General features: G+C 44.7%; 1 protein-coding gene across 2 annotated transcripts in view; it reads right to left on the bottom strand.

Annotated features, from left to right (window-relative positions):
* LOC146672893 (protein NLRC3-like) overlaps window positions 1-18908 on the bottom strand; it is a 35278-nt gene extending 16370 nt beyond the window's left edge. The window contains exons 1-4 of one of the 2 annotated variants that reach the window (XM_085401651.1): window positions 15969-17778; window positions 9825-9998; window positions 3154-3327; window positions 1618-1791 (exon numbers count right to left, since the gene is read on the bottom strand). In XM_085401651.1, coding sequence (XP_085257777.1) covers window positions 1618-1791; window positions 3154-3327; window positions 9825-9998; window positions 15969-17560 — 2114 coding nt within the window. In that variant the 5' untranslated portion in view covers window positions 17561-17778. Of the gene's footprint in view, window positions 1-1617; window positions 1792-3153; window positions 3328-9824; window positions 9999-15968; window positions 18030-18771 lie in introns of those variants that run through there. The other variant, XM_085401652.1, reaches the window with a different exon arrangement.
* Between the last annotated feature and the right edge of the window lie 1445 nt (window positions 18909-20353).

The following is a 20353-nucleotide window of genomic DNA, read 5'->3' as shown; positions in this document are numbered from 1 at the left end:
GGTGGCTCTGGACGCTGAGGGAACTTTGTAAAAAACTAGATCAAATGTTAACGTCCTGGCAGAGGCAAAGAACTTTGATTTGATATTTGATTAGATTCATGTTTCAGCTCAGACTGACAGAAATATTTGAACTGCTGCTGTGTTAAAGGGAACACTGCTGTTAGAAAGCACCTGATCTGTTTCTGCACACTGAATGTTGCACTTCTCATACTGCAGTACTATTAAAATAAGTACACAATGCACTACTTTTGAACTCATGATTGAATGTTGCTGTAACAAAGCCATTAATGTGATTCAAAGTGTTCATGGTTTCCCAGCACAACAAATGATTGCACAAGTGTGACTGATCCACTTTCTAATGTGTGTGTAGCCCACACTGTGTGAAACTGTGTCACAGGTGAGTCTGTGTGTCCAGGTTCTATGAGGACAACAGGATATAGTGACTGAGTCCAGCAGCTTAAAGTCTGACTCCATCCTCCATTTAAATAACTCACAGCAACAACTGAATAGCTTTGCCTTTGTGTAGCTGACACTTCATTTTAATGTCCTTCTATTCTGGTTCATCTGGTCTCAGTTTCTATAAGCACACAGGTTTCATCAGGACTCTATGACCTCAGTGATCTTTGCTGGGCCTTAATGCTCTGAACAAAGCTGCACATCACAAGACTAAATAGAAATGAATCAGTCTTTCATTCTCACTGCTGTTTGACTTCAGCTCTCAATGTCCCACCATAACCAATGGAAAGAATTATTGTCCATCCAGGCTGCTGAACATGAAGCTGAAGAAGGTGGAGTATTGTGAGGGCTGATGGAGATGATGATGAGGAATCCAGGAGCAGTGGGTGGATGGCAGCATCAGCATGAAGGATCAGTGTGAGAACACATCATCATCCACAAAGAAAACCAGTCTGAGTGTCTGACGCTCTTGTTAGAAAGACGCAGTCCCAGCAGTTAGCTTGTCTGCTAGTTAGCTGAGAGCTAACTCACTTGTACATTGAATACCAAACTGTGTAAACCAGGGGTGTCAAACATATGGCCCGTGGGCCATATCCAGCCCTTGAGATAATTTCATATGTCAAATATTGATGAATTTTCAGGCTTGCTGATAATCAATGTGAGCACGGCTGAGATGTTATTCTGATGAGCAAACCCTGTGGCCAAACACTTTAAGAGACAGACTGGGATCATACCATTATGTGAAAGAGGACGGAAATGTCCCATAGACAGCAAGGGTAGTGGTAGAGACCAGTACACAGAGAAATGGGAGCTGTATTGAAATGCAAGCGTGTCAGGAAAGAGTGAAAAGGCAAAATGAGCAGCATCTGGCTGCATTTCAGTGATATTGGAGACCACAAAGCTGAGTGCAAAATTTATACAGGAGATATACAGGAGACGCTGAAAGTAGAACTGAAAAAATTAGGAGCTGGCTAAAGTGATACCCATTTTCAGTAATTTTTCATTGTGAAGGACATAAGGAAATACTTCCTCTTTAACAACTTTTCAACATAAGAGTATGTTGCACTTCAGTAGACCTCCACTTCTCCTCTTATTAGAGGACTGCCTTATTATTAATTTGCTAATTCTGTCAGTTGATGAAAGAAAAATGCTTGATCTCACCTGAGAGTTTCCAGTGTACAGTGTGGACTCTTCAGTCCTTTAGACAGAAGCTTCACGCCTGAATCCTTCAGGTTACTGTTACTCAGGTCCAGCTGTCTCAGATTAGAGGTCTGAGAGCTGAGACCTGAGGCCAGAGCTTCACAGCTTCTCTCTGACAGGTCACAGAGACTCAGTCTGAAAAATAACAGATAAACAATTACAAAAATAAAACACTTATGTTAAAGTGTAATGAGATACTATTATATTTAGCAATATTTAATCATGTTTTGTCAGGAAACTGAGCACTGATGCAGAGCACTGTGTGTCACTGTGTCACAGGTGAGTCTGTGTGTCCAGGTTCTATGAGGACAACAGGATATAGTGACTGAGTCCAGCAGCTTAAAGTCTGACTCCATCCTCCATTTAAATAACTCACAGCAACAACTGAATAGCTTTGCCTTTGTGTAGCTGACACTTCATTTTAATGTCCTTCTATTCTGGTTCATCTGGTCTCAGTTTCTATAAGCACACAGGTTTCATCAGGGACTCTATGACCTCAGTGATCTTTGCTGGGTCTTAATGCTCTGAACAAAGCTGCACATCACAAGACTAAATAGAAATCAGTCTTTCATTTCTCACTGCTGTTTGACTTCAGCTCTCAATGTCCCACCATAACCAATGGAAAGAATTATTGTCCATCCAGGCTCCTGAACATGAAGCTAATGAAGGTGGAGTATTGTGAGGGCTGATGGAGATGATGATGAGGAATCCAGGAGCAGTGGGTGGATGGCAGCATCAGCATGAAGGATCAGTGTGAGAACACATCATCATCCACAAAGAAAACCAGTCTGAGTGTCTGACACTCTTGTTAGAAAGATGCAGTCCCAGCAGTTAGCTTGTCTGCTAGTTAGCTGAGAGCTAACTCACTTGTACATTGAATACCAAACTGTGTAAACCAGGGGTGTCAAACATATGGCCCGTGGGCCATATCCAGCCCTTGAGATAATTTCATATGTCAAATATTGATGAATTTTCAGGCTTGCTGATAATCAATGTGAGCACGGCTGAGGTTTTATTCTGATGAGCAAACCATGTGGCCAAACACTTTAAGAGACAGACTGGGATCATACCATTATGTGAAAGAGGACGGAAATGTCCCATAGACAGCAAGGGTAGTGGTAGAGACCAGTACACAGAGAAATGGGAGCTGTATTGAAATGCAAACGTGTCAGGAAAGAGTGAAAAGGCAAAATGAGCAGCATCTGGCTGCATTTCAGTGATATTGGAGACCACAAAGCTGAGTGCAACATTTATACAGGAGATATACAGGAGACGCTGAAAGTAGAACTGATAAAATTAGGAGCTGGCTAAAGTGATACCCATTTTCAGTAATTTTTCATTGTGAAGGACATAAGGAAATACTTCCTCTTTAACAACTTTTCAACATAAGAGTATGTTGCACTTCAGTAGACCTCCACTTCTCCTCTTATTAGAGGACTGCCTTATTATTAATTTGCTAATTCTGTCAGTTGATGAAAGAAAAATGCTTGATCTCACCTGAGAGTTTCCAGTGTACAGTGTGGACTCTTCAGTCCTTCAGACAGAAGCTTCACGCCTGAATCCTTCAGGTTACTGTTACTCAGGTCCAGCTGTCTCAGATTAGAGGTCTGAGAGCTGAGACCTGAGGCCAGAGCTTCACAGCTTCTCTCTGACAGGTCACAGTGACTCAGTCTGAAAAATAACAGATAAACAATTACAAAAATAAAACACTTATGTTAAAGTGTAATGAGATACTATTATATTTAGCAATATTTAATCATGTTTTGTCAGGAAACTGAGCACTGATGCAGAGCAACATGCGGAGAGAATCAGAGGAGAAGAAGTGAAGAGAGAACAGCAGTAAAACAACACTGAATTGTTCAGTGTGCTTTTGATATCAACAAAATGTGTCAAATTTCTTTATTTTGTATTTGTTTTAGTAGAATTGATGATTATCACTTAGATAACAACCACAGGCCAGGTCTAAATTGCACTTTGGTAACACTTACACCCAGAAATATTTCAGAAATGTGGAAAATTTCTGCTGCAATGTATTCAGTATTGAACAAAGTGAGTACTGATGATCACTTAATAGTTTTATAGATTTTTCGGACGTCAGCATACATCACTTCTTTTGTTTAGTTTATTTTAGTTGTTTGCACCTGATTTGTGTTAACTAGAAAAAAAACATTTAGAAACTAATGATATGATCACAAATTTACTTATACAGCTTTCTTGGAGGGTTTGACCACTGGCAGCAGCCCAAGAAGAGACTTTTTAAAGGCTCATGTTCTCACTTAGATCATCTATTTTTACTTACATTTCTTTCTGGGGAAAATGGGATTACTTTGGAAACAGGAAGTATTTCCCCAATAAGCAGCCCTGGATTAGTAAATCACTCAAACATCTTCTCAGGCAGAAGAAGCTGTCTTGTTATGAGGGAGATAAGAAACAGATCGAGGCACAGAAACTTGTTCAAAGAGAGATAAAGCAGCTAAAATCAGGTGTAAAAGTAAAGCAGAGCATTAGTTGAATAAAGGACACTCAAGGCTGGCTTGGAAAGGAATGAAGTCCATGGTGGGGATGCAGAACAAGGAGCAAAGATGAATGTGATGCTGAATCAGCAGAAGACTTGGACTCATTGGATTCCAGCTTTGATATCATTGATTTCAGTGAAGAGCTTTGTGATTTTAGGAAAGGGCTGGTAGCTCTGAGAGTCCCACTGATGAAATGTTTGTGAAGGTTCTCAGACATCTAAAGAGCTTAGAAAAAAGGCATCTGGACTTCTTTAAGTTGCTTGGAGACGTTATACCTCTCATCCGAGAAGCTTCTTCAGTTCTAATTTTAAGAAGATGTGACATTTATCACAGAATCCTGCTCTCCGAATTATTTCCATGAACACTGAGCTGGAACACATCTACAGTGCTGGAAGTGCCTGTCTCTACACCAACCTCTCTGTGCACATTCACTTTTTAACCCTTGGTGAAACAATAAAGGTTCAAATCTGAGTATTAATCTATGTTAGTGCAAACACCTTTAATAGGTTGCTTTAGTCTTTCCAAGTCACATCTTCCCTTGGAGTCTGCGGTCCAGGCTTCTAAAACCATCCTAATCTACAGGAGAGCTGCACTAACAGGTGTGACTGATAAGATCTGACCTGCAAGGATACTCATGTTTATTTATATCAGGACAAGACATGGACATCAAGTCTGTCAGGCTACCCGAGTCCCCTCACCTAGCTACATCAGCTCTAGAACTCTGCATTATCTACTGAGTAAGACTCAGAGGATCAGGGATCAGAAGCTCTACAAAGAGCCGAACAAGACTTCCTGCATAGTGGTCGGTGGGCCTACCGATGCACAGTGTCAGCACAACTTCACATCATATTCATCTCAGCACAACTAAAACAGAACGGCAGATCCTGGTTTAGAGTCCAGTCTGCAGTCATGTCAGCCATCATGTCCCACCTTCACCGGAAGCCACCTTTGGCTTTATTGTCAAACTCTACTCTGATTGGCTGTCCTGGAATCCCTGTTACCCAAATTGCTACAGGTGTCAGACACGGGCAGAAAGAGTCTGAGATGTTTTACAAAGTTAAAACAGTTGTTTTGTTTTTAATAATGTTGAACCAAAGTGAGAGAAAAAGGAGCTTTATGGGAGGAATAATTGAAATGAATGAGTCATTACATCTATACCTGAATCACAACATTTACAACACTCCAGCAGGCGCAGGTATTGGCCATCAGCTGTGCAACACACACACACACACACACACACACACATATATCAACTGTGTTTAATATTTAGGCACGTAGGTCATTTATGTGCTTCAGCTCTTCTTACATTTTACTGCCAACACGCTTCAAAAGGAGCAGCTTTTACTTTGAAGGCCAGCTGTCTCTGTTTCCTGTTTTCATTGTTTGATAATGGAACAATACAATACAACTTTATTTATAGAGCACATTTAAAAACCAACGGTATACCAAAGTGCTTCACATAAAAGACAGAAAATAAGACATAAATATTCTAAATATTATAGGATCATAACAAAGTACCAAGTATGCTAACAGGTCAGTGTCACTAATACACAGCATAAAATGCATATCAAGTAAAAGATGTTAATAGCACAAAACCATAAAAGATATGTACAAAAGGTAAAATAGAGTAAGTCTAGGGATCAGATACAGGCATTAACCAGCAGGAAAGGCGAGGTTAAATAAATAGGTTTTTAACCGTGATTTAAATGATTGGATAGAATCAGACGCGTGGATAGCAATAGGAAGGTTATTCCATAAATCTGGTGCAGCCAAGGCAAACGCACGGTCACCTCTAAACTTCAGACGAGAGCTTGACTGCACCGGAGTAATTGAGTAGAGGATCTTAGTGCCCGAGCGGGAATATATGCTCTAAGGAGTTCGATAAGGTAGCTCGGGGCTGTGTTGTTGATAATTTTAAAAGTAAGCAGCAGTATTTTAAATTGGATGTGGTATTTAATGGGTAGCCAGTGCAGGTCACCTAGAACAGGGGTGATAGAGGCAAACCTCCCAGTTCCGGTCAGAAGGCGTGCCGCTGCCGCATTTTGAACAGCTTGCAGTCTATGAGGCATCACGAAGTTGTCTGCAAGGAATATTACTATCAAATACCATGATTTCAGTTTTCTTATCATTTAAGATAAGAGTTTCCTAAAAGCCATTCTTAAGGACTTAAAGGACTAAGAACTTTAAACAATGCTGTTTAAGTGCTATGACGTGGTTTAAAGGCAGACTGGAATTTATCAATGATGTCATTCACATTCAAATATCTGTTGTTGTGAAAGAACTATCCTTTCTAGAATTTTAGACAGGAACAGGAGCTTAGAGATCGGCCTGTAATTTACATAATCATTATAATCAAGGTTGTCTAAGGAGCTTGGAACGAAAAGCGTCTGGACTTCTTTAAGTTGCTTGAAGACGTTTCACCTCTCATCCGAGAAGCTTCTTCAGTTCTAAGGTCAAATGGTGGAGAGTCCCAGATTTAAGCTCTGTGGGAGTAACACACTGAGAGGGACAATGGACCCCCTAATGATCCTCTACCTAATCACATGAGCCAATCACATCAGTCAAGGTTTCGGGTGAGCTCATTGTAAAACCTGGCCCCACCCTATCATGTGATTTCCTGAGGTCAGATGGCCCAGGATGTGAGTGGGCGTTAAGGCGTCTGGGAAGGGATCTCAAAACTGGATTACAGATGGCAGACAGTTGGTGTCGTAAACCACTGCCTCTGTTCAAAGATGGTCGCTCACAGTGGACATAAATGGCTTCTTTAAAAGAAGCCTTGGCTGATTGTGACCCACACCCATTTTCACATCTTGGCTCATGTGATTAGGTAGACGATCATTAGGGGGTCCATTGTCCCTCTCGGTGGGTTACTCCCACAGAGCTTAAATCTGGGACTCCACAATTTGACCCTAGAACTGAAGAAGCCTCTTTGATCTTTATATTTTTTCCACCTCCTCTCATCACAGCGGCAGACACATCGTAAGGTGCGCGTAGAGTTGTTTAACCAGCATTGGGAATAGGTTCTAGGCAGCTTCATTTTAATAGGTGCGACAGTGTCAAGGATAGAGGAGCATATGGATAATAAGGTGTTTGCAAAGTCATCAACCATATGAGAGGTAAAACAATCAAAAGTAGTGGATGCAGAATTCAGGAAAGACAGAAAAATTTGCCACAGTTTCTGTAAAGGGCGAAATAGGAACTCAGGGTACCATTCAGTATTACCTAAGTCAACATCAAAGATGACTGTGGAGTGGTCGGAGATCCCAATATTGTTTATATCCTTGATGCAAATGTCCAAGCCATAAGAAAAGACCAAGTCAAGGGTGTGGCCCTTAGCGTGGGTAGGTTCATTTACCCACTGAACAAGGTTAAAAGAGTCAGTTAATGCAAGAAAGTCTTTAGCCAACGGGTCGCCCTTACAGCAGACGCGTATATTAAAATCACCAGTAATAAGAACACAGCCATATTTAAAAAGAACAGATCCTAAAAGGTCGGTGAATTCAGAGATAAAAGTCTTATTGTATTTAGGCGGGCGATAGACCACAACACACAGAGTAGCCAAAGAGTCAGTCATGTCCAGTAGCTAGGTCACCACTGGTAGCACGTCGCAGAACACTTTGGGCGCTGTGATGGACACCACGTCTGGAGGACGTAATCCAGGACCAAACACGGAGGCATGCCACTGGAAGGGCTGGGTAGGCTTGAAATCCAGCGGGGCAGATCCACCGATGGCTCAGCAATTTAGCATCAAAACGGTCTTTGGAGGAGGCGAGAAAGCGTAGAATATCCCGGCAACAAGTCGTAGAAGCAACAAGTTGATGCTTCAGTGCGTTGAATTGTGTTCCATTTCAAGTAAGAAAAGTTTTCACGTTGTTCAGGCAGAGTGTTGAAGAATTAATTCACACATCGATAAACATTTTCATCAGCACAAGCAGGACAATGAAAGCAGGAAATACTCCAAAACTACCATTTCTCACTCTACACCTTCAACAACTGCACATGAATTATACTTCATACACAGACCCACAGTCTCTGATTGCTCTGAAATCTCACTGACAGCCAACAGAAATAAAGAAAAGTCCAGACTGACAGTCTCTGTGGGGTTAGACAGTGAACTGATCATGCTGTGTTCAAGTGCATCACAAACAATTGGAATTAGATTAGACTTTTTGAAGCAGATTTGTTCTCAGCTGCTGTTTTGAACATTTCTCATTTCCTCATGAACTGTATTAAAATCTGGAAATGAACTGAGAACTATTTCTACATTTGAAACTATGGATTTATTTTCCCATTCACTTCTGTACGTTAGTGTATAAATGAATGGTAGACTGGCCTCATGGAAACACTTGGACTGGTCTCAGCTGCCTTCTTTCTGTAGTCATTCCAACAGAGTGTTAGGATGCCTGGGTCGTTGACCCAGGGTTTTTGAATTTATTATATTATTTATCATTTCTAGTCTTTGATTTCTTTGATTTCTGTCTTTGGTTTATGTCTCTGTCTTCTCTAGTTGTTCTGTCTCCCCTTTCAGCTGTATCCCCTTGTCCAGTTCGCGTCTCTGTGTATCCTTAGTTGCTATATCCCCGTGTCCAGTCAGTGTCTGTCTGCCCTGGTCCCACGTCTCTGTTCCCTCTGTTGCAGTGCCTGCATGTGAGTCTGTGTCTTTAGTTCAGTCTGTGTTATGTTTCCTGTTTTACTTTGAAAGTCCGTGTCTCATGTATATGCGGCTGGTTTTGCTTCCTCTTGTCTCGTTAGGCCTGATTTGCCCCAGCTGTGTTTCCCTCCTGTTACCCATTCCCTGATTGCTCCCCCTGTGTATTTAAGCCCTGTGTTTCTCTGTGTCTGTGTCGTGGTCTACCCTCATTTATGCTGTGTGTTCTGGCTGCATGCTTGTGTAAGTTTATTTGGATTTTTGTTACGTTTTGCCAGCAATAAAAGCTGAGTTTTGAAATACACTTTTGCCTCCGAGCGTCTGCACTTTGGGTCCTCCTTACCACCACTCCTGCCTGGACACAGCCCTAACCTGACAGAGTCCTTTCTCTTCTCTAGCTTCTGTTTGAAATCCTCTCACAGAGCCTGAATCCTGCTTTGCTGTCATGTTTGGGCCTGTGTTAGGCTGCTCTGTGTTCCTCTGCTTTAACACACACCTCACCACAGCAGCTGTGTGGGTCGTCTCTGTAGCAGCCATATCAGCTTCTGACACCATGAACATCATTACAGCTCCTAACTTCACCTTTATTAGCTTTGACATTCATGTCTTTCTTTTCTCTCTCTCTCTGTTTCCACACCAGGTCAAAGTCTATGCAGGATGTTTTTATCTGCCATCATCAGATCTTCAACAGCCCTATTCAAATCCCTCACACACTCTACAGCCTCATCAGTACTGACTTCATCTTCACCGAGTGATGGAGCACAACATGAACCTGTGGAGGCTGAAAAACTCAAACATCTCCCTGTCACCATTCCACTTGTGTCAGCCTTTAAATGAATTCTGCTCAAGTCTGTCACTTTTATTTGGAGCCAAAAGGAAAAACTGTTGTTCAGTTGTTTAAAAAGACACAACAATTCAGAAAGCACTCAAACTTCTACACATTTCTTCATCAATCAAAGATTGAAATATAGAAAAACAACAACAGCCGCAGTCAGTGAACTCACCTCAGAGCCTCTAGTCGACAGTTTGGACTCTCCAGTCCAGCACACAGAAGCTTCACTGCTGAATCCTGCAGCTTGTTCTCGCTCATGTCCAGCTCTGTCAGATGGGAGGGGTTGGACTTCAGAGCTGAGGCCACAACTTCACAGTGAGCCTCTGAGAGTCCACACTGAGTCAGTCTGTGATGATAGAAAATATAAAATGTGTTACTATAAAAGCAAAAAATCTGCATTATAAACACAGACTTAAAGTTTAAGAAGACAGAACAGAGTGACATCATAATCTGATGAACATCTGCTCTTCACATCTGTGCTTCAGCTCCTCTTACTGTGTTTGACATGACACAACGATTGAGTCTCTCTCAGACCTGCAGACTTTTAATGAGAATCTTTGTTTGGCTTTAATCTGCAGATGAAGGAGGAAGATGGTGTCACATTTAGGCTTCCATAATGTCCACAGTCTGTCACTGAGATCTGATCCAGAGTCAGATAGAAGACACTCAGAATCAGAATCGGTTTTATTGCCAAATGTTGAGCAGGTTTACAACATTAGGAAATTGCTGCGGTGCTTAGTGCAAACATACTGTCATATAACGCTTAAATAGACATGAAAATAAAAAATAAGAATTAAAAGTGCTAAATAGATAGATATATATATACATGATATATACATGAGTGCAGGTGGTGATCAGTGCAAACATGGAGTGATGCAGTGAACACAGTGTAGGGTCATGTGTTAGTGGTGGGAACAGTCATACGGTTATTGTTCATGTGTCCAACAGCAGAGGGGAAGAAACTGTTCTTATGGCGAGAGGTTCTGGTGCGAATGGACCGGAGCCTCCTGCCTGAGGGGAGCAGGTCAAACAGACTGTGTCCAGGGTGAGAAGGGTCAGCTGAGATCCGAGCTGCACGCCCCAGTGTCCTGGAGGTGTACAGGTCCTGCAGAGATGGGAGTCTGCAGCCAATCACCTTCTCAGCAGAGCGCACAACACGCTGCAGTCTCTGTTTGTCTCTGATAGTGGCTCCAGCGTACCACACAGTGATGGAGGAGGTGAGGATGGACTCGATGATTGCAGTGTAGAATTGCATCATCGTCCGTGTTGGCAGGTTGAATTTCTTCAGCTGCCTCAGGAAGTACATCCTCTGCTGGGCTTTCTTGATGATGGAGGTGATGGTGGGCTCCCACTTCAGGTCCTGGGTGATGGTGGTACCCAGGAAGCGGAATGAGTCCACAGAGGTGATGGGGGTGTCAGTCAGGATGATGGGGGGGAGTGCTTCCTGAAGTCCACAATAATCTCCACTGTCTTCTGGGCATTCAGCATGTAACAGCCACTATGGTGTGGTGTCCCTTTAAGACACCCAAGTCGAGGGTTGATGGTGTCATCAGTTTGTGCCACTGCTCTCTGTCTCTGTGATTGTGTGGACATGTGCTTGCACGCTAGTGCATGAGGAGGGACGGATTTCATGTTTTACCTCTCCAGACACCTTTGTTTGCAACGTTATGGGTTGTACGAACACTGTGCGCTATGTTTGTTAAGCCGCAGCCGTTCAACCGGGCTTTTATATGGTTGTTGAAGAGTGCGTATTAAAGAACCACCGTGGATTACTGATACCAGCGTGGGTGTGTATTCTTCCGCCTAGCCAGCTAGGCGTTTTGCCGCCTCTTCTCAACCACACAACACAACCCAACGTTACAAGCACCAGGTTGTTGTGGCTGCACCAGGACACCAGACGTTCAACCTCCCTCCTGTAGGCAGACTCATCCCCGTCAGAGATGAGTCCAATAACGGTGGTGTCATCTGCAAACTTGATTAGCTTGACAGACTGGTGGGTGGAGGTGCAGCAGTTGGTGTACAGGGAGAAGAGCAGAGGAGAAAGAACACAGCCCTGAGGGGAGCCGGTGCTGATGGTCCGGGAGTCCGAGACATTCTTTCCCAGCCTCACATGCTGCTTCCTGTCCGTCAGGAAGTCAGTGATCCACCGGCAGATGGGATCAGGCACATTCATCTGGGAAAGCTTGCCTCGGAGATGGTCTGGAAGGATGGTGTTGAAGGCAGAGCTGAAGTCCACAAACAGGATCCTGGCGTAGGTTCCTGGGGAGTCCAGATGCTGCAGGATGAAGTGTAGGGCCATGTTGATGGCGTCATCTACAGACCTGTTGGCTCTGTATGCAAACTGCAGGGGGTCCAGGAGGGGGGCCGTGAGGGTCCTGAGATGGGAGAGAACCAGGCGCTCAAATGACTTCATGACCACAGATGTCAGAGCCACAGGTCTGTAGTCATTTAGTCCAGTGATCCTAGGTTTCTTGGGGACAGGGATTATGGTAGAGGACTTGAAGCAGGCAGGCACATGACATTCCTGCAGTGAGGAGTTGAAAATGCCAGAAAACACTGGGGCCAGCTCGTTTGCACAGTGTCTGAGGGTGGCAGGAGACACACCGTCTGGGCCGGGAGCTTTTCGAGCATTCAGACTCTTAAACTGCTTCCTCACATCTGCTTCATGAATATGAAGAGTTGTGGTGGGAGGAGGTGGTGTGAAATCCTCTTTTGTGTGGGGTGAGGAGGGGGGTGTTGTAGGTGAACAGTTTGAAGGTGGTGATGGCTCTATGGAGGGGGGAGAGGTGGGGGAATGAGTGTCCAAAGTGTCTCTAATGTTGGGGCCGTTGGAGGTGTGAAGGCTGCCTGATGGCTCGTCAAAACGGCAGTAGAAGTCGTTGAGGGTGTTGGCCAAGAGCAAGTCATCAGTGGAGTGGGGGGTTTTAGGCTTGTAGTTGGTGATATTCCTAAAACCTTTCCACACAGAGGCCGAGTCATTCTCTGAGATCTGCTGCTGCATCTTCTCAGAGTGCTGATGTTTAGCAATGTCCACTTCTTTAGTGAACCTGTACTTGGCCTCTCTGTAGCAGTCCCTGTCTCCGCTTCTGAACGCCTTTCTCTTTTCCAGCCACAGCTTTTTGAGTTTAGGAGTAAACCAGGGTTTGTCATTGTTATAACTCACCCTGGTGCGTGATGGCACAATGCTGTCCTCACAGAAGTGGATATAGGAGGTGACAGTGTCCGTAAACTCGTCCAAGCTGTTAGAAGCAGCCTTCAATGTGTCCCAGTCTGTGGTCTCCAAACACGTGCGAAGCTCCTCCACAGCCTCGTTGCTCCACAGTTTTTTGGTCCTCACGACAGGTTTGGAGAGCTTCAGCCTCTGTCTGTACGCGGGAATCAGGTGGATCATGACGTGGTCAGAAAGTCCGAGTGAAGCGCGGGGCACCGCGCGATAGGCCCCGCTGATCGTGCTGTAGCAGTGGTCTAATGTCCTCTCCTCTCTGGTCGGGCATTTAATATACTGCTTGTATTTGGGAAGCTCATGGCTCAGATTGGCTTTGTTAAAGTCCCCAAGAGCAATGATGAGAGAGTCCGGGAATGTCCGCTCCATGTGCAGTATCTGCTCCGCGAGTGCGCACTGAGCTGCCTGCGCATCTGCGTCTGGCGGGATGTAAACAGCGGCCAGGATGAATGAAGCAAACTCCCGCGGAGAATAAAACGGTTTGCAGTGAATAAAAAGATATTCCAGAGAGGAAGAGCAGTGCTGAGCAATCACTGTTACATCTGTGCACCAGCCACTATTAATGTAGAAGCAGACACCTCCACCTTTGGTCTTACCAGAGAGAGAGGCCTGCCGGTCCGCGCGCAGCAGATGAAAGCCCTCCAGCTTGAGCGCGCTGTCCGGGATGTTCTCACAGAGCCACGACTCCGTAAAACATAACACACAGGAGGAGGCAAAGTCTCTGTTCATGCTTCTCATCAGGGCCAGTTCGTCTATCTTATTCCTGAGTGAGCGAACATTGGAAAGGAAGATCCCAGGAAGAGCAGTTCGCAGTCCGCGTCTCCTCAGACGCACGAGTGCGCCGGCTCGCTTACCTCTCTTTCGGCGTCTCACTTTCCTGATCAGAGTCTGCAGTAAATCTGCCGCAGATGCGACAAATATTGGAAGTAAATCCACAGGTGTTGTAGTCCTGTAGTTAAGAAGCTCTTCTCTGGTGTAAGAATATCCAGAGGAGTGCCCAGACACAGAAGTTATGCACAAAAACAAGACAGAAGTAACGCACTGAAGCACCAGGGCATCCATACGCGGCGCCATCTTGGATTGCAAAGGAATGTTTCCTGTGTTGAAAGATGATCTCTGTTTGCTACCTGCTGTCAGGTACGACTGTTCACGTCCACACGCAGGAAAAATCTGCTGACTGTTACCAAACGGAGCAGAAATCTCATCACTGGACAATAATGATGGATGAACTCACAGCTGCTGCTGATATCAGATCTGATTTCAGGGGAACTAAATGAAGAAATGATTGGCTCATTTTAGCTTTTAAGCCATTAGTCTGCTCTCTCACCCAGGAAACACACAGTCACAGAGAGAGCGCGTAACCCTGTACCCATGGCAATGTAACATTTTAACAAAAGTATAGATACCCACCCACCCCCCCACCCAAAATGGTTTGTTCCAGCTCGCCTCTCCCCTACTCTGGCTCTGGTGCCCTTTGTGCCAGAGCGATGGTGGCTGAGACGCAGCGCAGAGGAGGTGGAAGTGCCTGGCTTAAAACAGGACATGTTAGCTGCATTTAACCTTCAGTTACTCTTTATATAGTTAGGTAGGAGTCGGGCCATGTTTCTTTTTAGCTGAAAAACATTACACCCAGGTAACCTGCAGTGTTGAAAACGTGTTTTCCGACTATGTTTGCTGCCCTACAATCCATCCTGCTCAATATGTCTGTGAAGGTTCTCAGTCATCCAGGTCATCGTAGTCAAAGGAGCTTGCAAAGAAAAGCGTCTGGACTTCTTTAAGTTGCTTGAAGACGTTTCACCTCTCATCCGAGAAGCTTCTTCAGTTCTAAGGTCAAATGGTGGAGAGTCCCAGATTTAAACCCAGTGGGAGTTTCCCCCCAAAGAGGGACAAAGGACCCCCTTAACACCTTGGCTCATGATTAGAGGATCAGCAGAGGGTCTCTGCAACCCTGAAAGTCTCCGTGTGGTCAACAGACACACATTATGCCCCCATCGTGGTCTAAACCAATCAGAGATAGTCAGGGGTGGGACCTCTCTGATTGGCCGTGGTCCAGATATTCCCGTAGTCCTTCATGTGCACGTTTGAAAGTGCAGGGGATAGATAGAGGTGAGTAGCTTGAATAAAGCAATATCGATTTATTAAATCCTGAACCGGCTTTTAAATATAAACATATTTTGTTTACAGTGCGACCAAATAGGTCGCACTGTAGAGCCCTGAAAGAGCACAGAGGAGAAGCCCAGATGGTGACTGCTCTGGATATTTGTCTCTGTTTGTAACATTAGAGTTTACGTCACTACAAAGAAGCTCTCCACAGATTCTTATTTCTGTCTCTCTAACAGCAGCGTCTGAATGACCAACAGCAGCAGATTAAAATACTGCCCCCTAATGACACAACACAGGTACTACATGTAGATGTGAGTCTACAACACACAGGGTCGCAGATGCCAACAGACTCGATAAACTAATCCGTAAGACCAGCAATGTTGTGGGGATGGAGCTGGACACCCTCAAGGTGGTGTCGGAGAGGCGGATGCTGTCCAAGATAAAGACAATGTTGGATAACACCTCCCACCCACTCCATGACATGCTGGTCAGTCACAGGAGCTCGTTCAGTGAGAGACTGAGATTACCCATGATGCACCACTGAACGACACAGGAAATCTTTCCTGCCTGTGGCTCCCTGTACAACGCATCCACTTAACACACTGGTTACTGCAACAACTACACATGTTTCTTTTCCAGCTATTTATTTATGAGTGACTTATGTATGTATGTAGGTATATATATGTATATATTGTACTATTCTTAGTTAGCGTATTGTCTGTCTTGTCTTAATGTTGGTTTATAATGGAGCACTGTAACAAAAAATAATTTCCCCCAGGGATCAATAAAGTATTCTGATTCTGATTCTTACAGTGTACGACTACCAATGCAGGATCGCTAAGTGCACACACACATTCCCTGATTAACACAAAATATTATTTTATCTGAGAAACTCAAACTAATGAGAGTCGTTTAGTGCTGTGTGTATCTGAAGAACTAAACTACTGATCTACACTAATCAATGATGTTAATGATCACATCTGGACTCACCGAGCCTTTCTGCAGTTCCTCACAGCTGGAATCAGTCTCTGTCGTCCCCACTCTGATGTGTTGTACTTCTGCAGGTCCAACTCATCCAGAACCTCCTCTGACATCTGCAGCATGAAGGCCAGAGCTGAGCACTGGATCACAGAGAGTTCCTGTTCTGATCTGTTCTCTGACTTCAGGAACTCTTGGATCTCCTGAAATAATGAGAGGTGGTTCATCTCCATCAGACAGTGGAAGATGTTGATGCTTCTGTCAGGAGAGATTTTATCACTGTTCATCTCCTTCAGGTTCTTGATGACTCTCTGGATGGTTTCTGGACTGATCTCTGTCTGACCCAGCAGACCTCCTAAGAGTCTCTGGTTGGACTCCAGACAGAGGCCATGAAGGAAGCGAACAAACAGGTCCAGGTGGCCATTTTTACTTTGGAGGGATTTTCTCATGACTTGCTTAAGAAAATCATCAAAAGACAACTTTTTAAATTTTTTTCCCAAGAAATCTCGCAGCGCATGAGACTTCCTGTTGGTGTGACAGTGGAACATGTAGACTGCAGCCAGAAACTCCTGGATGCTCAGATGAACAAAGCAGTAGACTGGTTTCTGGAAGATCACACACTCTCTTGTGAAGATCTCTGTACAAACTCCTGAGTACACCGAGGCCTCTGTCACATCCAGACCACACTGCTCCAGGTCTTCTTGGTAGAACATGATGTTTCCTTTCTCCAGATGTTCAAACGCCAGCCTCCCCAGCTTCAGAAGAACTTCCCTGTCAGCCTCCGTCAGCTCCTGTGGACTCGTCTCACGTCCCTCATGGTACTTGTTCTTCTTCCTCTTTGTCTGAACCAGCAGGAAGTGTGAGTACATGTCAGTCAGGGTCTTGGGCAGCTCTCCTCTCTGCTCTGTAGTCAACATGTGCTCCAGAACTGTAGCAGTGATCCAGCAGAAGACTGGGATGCTACACATGATGTGGAGGCTCCTGGATGTCTTCATGTGGGAGATGATTCTGCTGGACAGCTCTTCATCACTGAATCTCCTCCTGAAGTACTCCTCCTTCTGGGCGTCAGTGAAGCCTCGTACTTCTGTTAGCCTGTCAACACATGTAGGAGGGATCTGATTGGCTGCTGCGGGTCGGGAAGTTATCCAGACGAGAGCCGAGGGAAGCAGATTCCCCTGGATGAGGTTTGTCAGCAGCTGGCTGACTGATGACTTCTGTGTGACATCAGACAGCAGCTTCCTGTTGGTGAAATCCAATGAAAGTCTGCTTTCATCCAGGCCGTCAAAGATGAACAAAAGCTGAGAGACAGCCAGCTTCTCTGCTGAGACCTTCTGTAATGTTGGATGGAAAACATGGAGCAGCTCCAGAAGACTGTACTGCTCCTCTCTGATCAGGTTCAGCTCCCTGAATGAAAGCAGAACCACCACACTGACATGTTGGTTCTCCGAGCCCTCTGCCCAGTCCAGAGTGAACTTCTGCACTGAGAAGGTTTTTCCAATACCAGCCACGCCGTTGGTCAGAACCACTCTGATGGGTTTCTGTTGGTCAGGTAAGGCTTTAAAGATGTCCTGGCACCTGATTGGAGCGTCATGGAGGGCGTCCATCTTGGAAGCTGTCTCCAGCTGCCTCACCTCATGTTGGGTATGAAGCTCTTCACTCTGTCCCTCTGTGATGTAGAGCTCAGTGTAGATCCTGCTGAGGAGGGTTCTACTTCCTGTTTCATCACTTCCTTCAGTCACACGTTCACATCTCCTCCTCAGACTGATCTTATGTTCATCTAAAACCTCCTGCAGACCAACATCTGCTGAAAGAACAGAAAGAAAACTCTTCAATGTCTGAACAACACAAGAAGTCCAGTTTTTAGAAATAAGTCCATCAGTCTTACTTTCTCCACACTGGGGACAGGAGGAGTCTCCTGATGAAGCAGACTGGTCCCAGTATGAGGAGATGCACTGTCTGCAGAACCAGTGTCCACAGCTGGTAGAGACTGGATCCTTCAGGACGTCCTGACACAAAGCACAGCAGGACAGCTGCTCCTCCTCACAAACACCACTCCTCTTCCTCTTCCTCCCTCTGTGGACACATTTCATCATCACTAAAATCATTGACTGTTAGTGACAGACATCCAAATTCGATAACACTGTGCAGACATTCTGGTCTTTAGCTTATAGCCACATTACATTTATATTACCAATAAGGTAGCAGCTAGCAGCTATGGCTAATAATGAAATGATAATGTCTGAGCTCAGCAACACACATCTTCAGTCCTGTCTATATTGTTTTGATAGGTAACAGTTATTTGTGTGTAAAAACGATCATGTGTCTTTTAAAGTTCCTGATTGTAGCAGAGAAAAGTCTGGCATCAACTACATACAGACTGAGCATCCTGCATCACCCACTCTATGTGGACTCCTGAGCCTTTCTGGGATAGGCTCCAGCCCCCCAGCAACCCTGATAAGAGGAAGAGAATGGATGGTGGGCATCGGAAAGGGTACTGAGTTCTTTCCTGGGCAACTTTCAAAGTCTACCATCATGACAGCCCTTTTCTGAACACTGTTAAAACAGCTTGAAAAGCAAGAACCCGAGCAAAATGTTCTGATCTCAGTTCAGAACAGACTTTTAAAGATCCTCTTTTGCCTTTGTCTGAGAGGACAGCGAGGACCTTTCAGACAGGACAGAGGACAGAGACAGTGAGGGAGGACACACATGGTTGGAATCAAACCTGTGATATATGGTCACCTGCTCAACCAGGTGAGCTGAACTGGCTCCCAAATGCAAACAACCTTTGAACTCTGTGAGTCAGCAGCTCTCTTACATGGTCAGCTGAGCTCCATGACTGAAGAACATTGTTGGTGCAGGTTCATGACTGAAGTCTGGAGGTCTTCCTCTGGACCAGTCACTCCTCACAGACACACAGCTGGATACTGGAGACTGTGACCTCTGACCTCTGCAAACACAAACATGTTTCTATTCATAATCACATCAAACACAACTCAAATAGCTGCATTCGTTTCAGCCTCATGTTCACTCAAACACTCACATCATCTCCAAGATCCAACTGACACACACTTTTCCATCAGTGTGTCTGATTATATCAATAAATTGATTATTGTTTAGTGTGTTCTGTCTGTAAAGCTTCACACAGATGAACTTCAGTTAAATATTCTACAGCAGTCTTTCTCAAACTGTTGTATGACTACCACTACCGGTTCAGATAGAGGGAGAGGAGGTGGAGGTGGTCAACAAGTACAAGTACCTCGGGCTGTGGGTGGACAATAAACTGGACTGGTCATGCAACACTCAGCACCTGTATAAAAAAAGCCCAAAGCCGACTGTACTTCCTCAGGAGGCTGAGGTCTTTTAACATCTGCAGGAAGCTCCTGAGGATGTTTTACCAGTCGGTGGTTGCTGGAGTACTTTTCTATGCTGTGGTGTGCTGGGGGAGCAGCACAGCAAAGAAGGACTCATCCAGGCTGGAGAAACTGATCAGGAAGGCTGGCTCTGTGGTCGGCATGAAGCTGGACACTCTGGTGACAGTGGCAGAGAAAAGGACACTAAAGAAACTGCTGGACATTATGGACAATGCTGGGCATCCTCTGCACACGGCCATAAACAATCAGAAGAGTCTGTTCAGTGACAGGTTGCTTCTCCCCAAGACAAGAACTAACAGACTTAAAAACTCCTTTGTCCCACACGCCATCAGACTGTTTAACTCCTCTCTGGAGGGGAGAGGGAGGGGAAACAGGAGGACAAAGGAGGGAACAACTAAGCTGTAGTGCCTCTTCACTGTGCAATACTTTTTGTTAATAACCAACGGTGCAATAGACCTCAATACTTGAAATGTGCACTTCACTCGTGAAGCCAACAATCTGACAGCTTAACCGCCACAGCAGAAATTCAAACGTACAGCTCTGTTATCACTTCCAACATAAATGAAGACAGGAAACTAAACAGCAGTGACGTTTGTAGGGTTACTGAAGTTGGACTAGGTGATATATAATGATGTGCTACGTGATTGCTAGCGACACAGCTATGTTAGCATAAACACAGTGAAGCTGGAGGATGAACGCCAACTTTTCATGTTAAAAGTTAACATTAGGGTTCCCAATGGTTAGAGACAAATGCAATCGCATGGCAGGATGATGTAAAAGGACCAAACTTCAGTCAGGAGAACAACTGAGATAATCCATCCACGATATAAGGTTAGTCATTCATATACTGCTGCATGGGCTGGGCTGTAGTTACATCGTAAGAGTTTAAAAACTGAGAGAGGCCGACAGTGATCACTGACTGTTTCTAGGGGCTTGTTCAGATTAAATAGAGGGGGATCTATTTTTCCATTTTTCTTTAAAAACACACTTTGGATTGGATATCCCATCTGCTGTGAATGTTTTCAT

Source organism: Rhamphochromis longiceps, linkage group LG3 (assembly GCF_057381845.1).
Source record: "Rhamphochromis longiceps isolate RC_006_pf linkage group LG3, R_longiceps_female_GT1.1, whole genome shotgun sequence".
NCBI classification, from domain to species: Eukaryota; Metazoa; Chordata; class Actinopteri; order Cichliformes; family Cichlidae; genus Rhamphochromis; species Rhamphochromis longiceps.
The sequence above is the reverse complement of the archived record's forward strand: the minus strand, read 5'-3'. Positions and strand labels throughout refer to the sequence as shown.